At 33.0% G+C, this 6,000-nt stretch overlaps 1 protein-coding gene across 1 annotated transcript in view; it reads left to right on the forward strand.

The window, feature by feature from the left end:
• The window catches only part of snd1 (staphylococcal nuclease and tudor domain containing 1), a 179,365-nt gene extending 177,692 nt beyond the window's left edge, over positions 1 to 1,673 (forward strand). Inside the window, exon 24 of the mRNA XM_078281396.1 lies at positions 675 to 1,673. Coding sequence (XP_078137522.1) covers positions 675 to 740 — 66 coding nt within the window. The 3' untranslated portion in view covers positions 741 to 1,673. The remainder of the gene's footprint in view (positions 1 to 674) is intronic.
• Positions 1,674 to 6,000: the final 4,327 nt, after the last annotated feature.

Raw genomic sequence — 6,000 nt, forward strand, 5'->3', positions numbered from 1 at the left:
GGAAATGGCACAACGTACAAATGGCTTCATTCATTCATTCATTCATCCTAATAACTAGTGCTAATTAGCACAATTGCTAATTAGCTATGAATCACAGTATTAACAGCTGAGCGAGCAGGCTTCTGAGAGCCAAAAAAGAAACATCCCACACAGACACAGAGCCCTAATGAATACACACACAGCACCCCTCAGACTGCACAATTTCTGCACAATTTCTATCACAATACCATACTGGATGCTTCTCCAAACTACACACACACACACACACACACACACTTTGCCAATCGCATTGTAGTAAAGGCGACATTCAGCTGGGAAACGCATGTGCTGGTTTATGAGGCGATGTGAATGTAATGGAATAGGAGAAGTAATAGACTGGGTGGTATTTGAGGCACTATAGGCCTCCAGCTTGGATGGGCAAGCACAAAGAGTTGGATTAAATGGTGGTGATGATGATGCAGCAGAGTGGCTGTGAAATCAGCGATCTTACTTTTGACATTTCATTGTGACTTTGTGTCTCCCTGCCTCGCCCTCCTTTTTTCTCCTGACCATTTAACATGTAATGGGCAAGAGAGGTTATTGGAGCGACATTCAAAGCAATTGGGGACATAACCACGTTTTATGGTTATTTGTTTCATTATGGTCAATAAAATCTGTCTCTGTCTTCCCTTTAGCTCAACATTTGGCGCTACGGAGACTTCCGTGCGGACGATGCCGATGAGTTTGGTTACAGACGTTAAAAGAAAAAAAGGAAATGGGGGAAAAAAAAAAAAAATCACCATCCAATCAACACAATTCCAAAGACCACCATGGACGGCAAGTGACACATTGGACAGAAGACGGATGACGAAAAACTAAACGACAAGCATTGACTCAATCTTTTTTTATTTGACATTTCATCCCTCCAGTGCTGACTTCTCTTCTGCTTATATATATTTTTTTTCTCCAGCTAGCCCCCGTAGCTCCAAATAGAGCATGCTAGCAATGCTAAAAGAAAAATTAATCATGCAAGAATCACTTTCTATTCATCCTTTATTTTCCAAATGGCCCACTGCCAGCTCAAGAAGCCTGCACTATTGCCAATCTGTGTTATTTGCCATGTTAACTTTTCAGCAGACTTTCTGTGTGAATGATAATTATATATACTTACGTACGTGTTTCAGCCAATCCCTTTCTTAGCTCTCTGATGCTCTAGCCCAATTCCTGCTTTCCTCTGTGCAGGAAGTGACTGGGTGTTCGGGGGAGACGCTTGATTTTTGCAAACAAATGTTTCCCTAATGAATTTCATGTAAATGTGAGGATATGTTGAAAAGTGTAAATTGATTTATTTTAGAGAAATACTGTAGGTGGAGCCACACAGACAAAAAAGGATGAGTTTATTTTTGTCTTTAATGTATACCTGTGTGATGACATTTGCGGATGTTTTTGTGGGGAGTGTTTTGTCGTTTATTAATAACCATGTCACACTTTTATGACCAGTAAAAATGGATGCCATCATGTGGCATTTTATCATCTCTCTGTTTCCTTCTGTAAAGTTTACATACTACTAATGGTTATGATCCTGTTCTGAGCAGTCTCTTCTCTTTGTCTCTGTATGCCACAGCAGAAACGGTGTTTGAATTTGTTTCCACATAATGGACCTTTGCATTCTATTAAAAATCTGCTGAATAAAGTGTTTTGTTTATTTATTTTTTTAAATTAGTAGTACAATCGTCGACTTAGTTCTACTCAAAACTTGGTTTTAGTGAAACTATTACATAAACTGTATACTTAAAATTCAAATGTTGAATTTACATTGGGATATTTTTAGGGGGTTGTTTCGACGAGTGCATGTCTGAAATATGTTTTTGTGATCTTAATACTAAGATACATAAACTCTTGAAAGGCATCAACCGAAGGTGATGTTAAAGGCAGTATGTAAGTATTCCCTTTTTTTCTAAATACTATACTATGTAAAAACACTATACTGTGACTTTTTGATGACATTTTTATGGCATACTGTCAAGTCATAGTATACGGTAGTATGACGTAGAAATTTAATAAAACCATAGTATGTGTTGGAAAAAAAAGTCATAGTAAGTCGACAAGTCAGACTTTTTAGATTTGTTTCAACGTATGGATTTGACAATGGATTTGAAAAGAAATAATATGAAATTGTAGTGCAGACTTTCAGCTTAATTTTGAGAGTATTTACATTTATTGGAGGAAGGGTTTAGGAATTGCATACATTTTCATACAAAATACCCTTATTTCAAGGGACCTAAAGTAATTGGACAAATTAATATAATCAAATAAAATGTTCATTCTTAATACTTTGTTGAGAATCCTTTGTTTTTTTTCTGACATACTATACTTTGACTTTTTTATGACCTTATTTTTTTCGACATACTATGAATTTTTATGACATGCTATGATGTGACTCTTTGACATACTATACTTAATATAATATACTATGACTTTTTATGGTATATGCTACTATTTCTTTTTGACTTATTCCAACATACTATGACTTTTTACTCAATTTTAGACAAAGACATCTAATATAGTATGATGTTTTTATGGCATTTGTATGATAAAAATTTCAACAAAACATAGTATAATATGTCATAAAAAGTCATAGTATAGTATGTCGAAAAAAGTGAAAAAACACCATAGTATAGTATGTTGAAAAAATGTCAACAAATCATAGTATAGTATGTTGAAAAAAGTAACAAAAGTCATAGTAAAGAAAAAAGTGAAAAAACGCCATAGTATACTATGTCGAAAAGATTGATAAAAAGCCATGGTATAGTATGTTGAAAAAGTCATAGTATAGTATGTTGAAAAAAGTTATAAAAAATCCATAGTATATAGTATGTTGAAAAAATTGAAAAAAAGCCATAGTATAGTATGTGAAAAAAAGTGAGGAAAGCCATTCAGTGCATTGTCACGACCCACCTTCACCACTTTCACCTCCAGTTCATCATTCCAGCGACCATCATCGATATACCAGAACTCTTCTTCATCATCTCCACCAGCGTCTACACTCCATTCTCTACCCCTCCATCGTGATGACATCACAATGGGTCTACTGTGCAAATTTTAATAAATAATTGTTCACTTTAAATGACTCTCTCCTGATTGAAATATAGTACTGTATGTTGAAAAATGCCATAGTATAGTATGTCGAAAAAAGTGATAAAAATCCATAGAATAGTATGTTAAAAAAATGTATTAAAAAGTCATAGTATAATATGTTGAAAACATTTCAAAAAATCATAGTACAGTATGTCGAAAAAAGTGATTAAAAAAGCCATAGTATAGTATTCGAAAAAAGTTTATTTATTTTTTAATTGTTCACTCTAAATTAGTCTCTCATGATTGAAATATAGTGCTGTATGTTGAAAAAAGCCATAGTATAGTATGTCGAAAAAAAGTGATCAAACAAGCTATAGTATGTCGAAAAAAAGTGATAAAAAAAGCTATAGTATAGTACGTTGAAAAATGCCATAGTATAATATGTCGAAAAAAGTGATAAAAAAGTTATAGTAAAGTATATTGAAAAAAGTGAGGAAAGCCATTCAGTGCATTGTCACGACCCACCTTCACCACTTTCACCTCCAGTTCATCATTCCAGCGACCAGGGCGAGACTCTTCTCATCGATCTACCAGAACTCTTCTTCATCACCTCCACCGTCTAGACTCCATCGAGGGGGGGACTAATTATACACACAGCTTCTCTACCCCTCCATCGTGATGACATCACAATGGGTCTACTGTGCAAATTTTAATAAATAATTGTTGTTGAGTCTCTCCTGATTGAAATATAGTACTGTATGTTGAAAAATGCCATAGTATAGTATGTTCAAAAAAGTGACAAAAAAGCCATAGTATAGTATGTCGAAAAAAATTATAAAAAACGCATAGTATAGTATGTCGAAAAAAGTGAAAAACCGCCATAGGATAGTATGTCGAAAAACATTATAAAAAACGTCATAGTATAGTATGTCGAAAAAAGTGATAAAAACCCATAGGATAGTATCACACACATCACAATGGGTCTACTGTGATTATTTAAATAAATAATTGTTCACTGTAAATTAGTCTCTCATGATTGAAATATAGTGCTGTATGTTGAAAAAAAGCCATAGTATAGTATGTCGAAAACAGTGATAAAAAAAAGCTATAGTATAGTATGTCGAAAAAAGTGTAAAAAGCCATACTATAGTATGTCAAAATAAGCCATAGTATGTCGATAAAAGTGAAAGAAGTCATAGTATAGTATGCCGAACAATTTATAAAAAAAGCCATAGGCAAAGCAAGGCAGCTTTATTTGTATAGCACATTTCAGCAACCGGGCAGTTCAAAGTGCTTTACATGAAAACACATTAAATAAAAGTTACAGTGCACTATAAGAAATTAAACATTAAAGAGCAGTTAAAACAGTTAAATATATAAAAGCAGATAAAATAGGAATTTCTCTTCATATGCTTATATAGATTGATAGATACAGTGTCAACAATGCAACTTCAGTATAATAAATGAACAGTTATTTAAAGAAAGACAACATCAAAAAGATAGGTCTTCAGCCTTGATTTAGTATAGTATGTCGAAAAATGCCATAGTATAATATGACCGGTCACGACCCACCTTCACCACTTTCACCTCCAGTTCATCATTCCAGCGACCAGGTCGAGACTCTTCTCATCGATCTACCAGAACTCTTCTTCATCATCCCCACCAGCGTCTACACTCCACTGGACAAACACACACACACACACACACACATCACAATGGGTCTACTGTGATTATTTAAATAAATAATTGTTCACTGTAAATTAGTCTCTCATGATTGAAATATAGTGCTGTATGTTGAAAAAAAGCCATAGTATAGTATGTTGAAAAAAGGTGACAAAAAAGCTATAGTATAGTATGTCGAAAAAAGTGATAAAAACCCATAGTATAGTATGTTAAAAAGTCATAGTATAGTATTAAAAAAAAGTGAAAAAACGCCATAGTATAGTATGTCGAAAAAAGTGATAAAAAGCCATAATGTAGTATGTCGAAAAAATTTATAAAAAAAGCCATAGTATAGTATGTCCAAAAAAGTGACCGGTCACGACCCACCTTCACCACTTTCACCTCCAGTTCATAATTCCAGCGACCAGGTCGAGACTCTTCTCATCGATCTACCAGAACTCTTCAGACAAAAAAGACTCTTCGACAAAAAAGCTATAGTATGTTGAAGAAAGTGATAAAAAAAAGCCATAGTATAGTATGTTGAAAAAAGTGACAAAAAAGCTATAGTATAGTATGTTGAAAAAAGTGACAAAAAAGCCATAGTATAGTATGTTGAAAAAGTGATAAAAAAAAGCCATAGTATAGTATGTCGAAAAAGTGATAAAAAAAGCTACAGTATAGTATGTTGAAAAAAGTGACAAAAAAGCCATAGTATAGTATGTCGAAAAAAAGTGAAAAAAGCCATAGTATAGTATGTTGAAAAAATTTCAAAACAAATCATAGTATGTCGAAAAAAGTGATAAAAAAGCCGTGGTATAGTATGTCGAAAAAGCCATAGTATAGTATGTTGATAAAGCCATAGTATAGTATGTTGAAAAAATTTCAAAAAATTATAGTATGTCGAAAAAAGTGATAAAAAAGCCATGGTATAGTATGTCGAAAAAAACCCATAGTATAGAATGTTAAAAAGTCATAGTATAGTATGTCAAAAAAAGTGCTAAAAAAGTCAAAGTATAGTATGTCGAAAAAAGTTATAAAAGAACCATAGTATAGAATGTGAAAAAGTGATAAAGAAGTCATAGTATAGTATGTTGAAAAAGCCATAGTATAGTATGTCGAAAAAAAGTCAAAAAGTCATAGTATAGTATTTCGAAAAAGCCATAGTATAGAATGTCGAAAAAAGTAAAAAAGTCATAGTATAGCATTTCGAAAAATTTTAAAAAATGTCATAGTATAAGTATGTCGATAAAAGTGATAAAAAAGCCATAGTATAGTATGTCG

Source organism: Sander vitreus, chromosome 23 (assembly GCF_031162955.1).
Source record: "Sander vitreus isolate 19-12246 chromosome 23, sanVit1, whole genome shotgun sequence".
Lineage (NCBI taxonomy): Eukaryota > Metazoa > Chordata > Actinopteri > Perciformes > Percidae > Sander > Sander vitreus.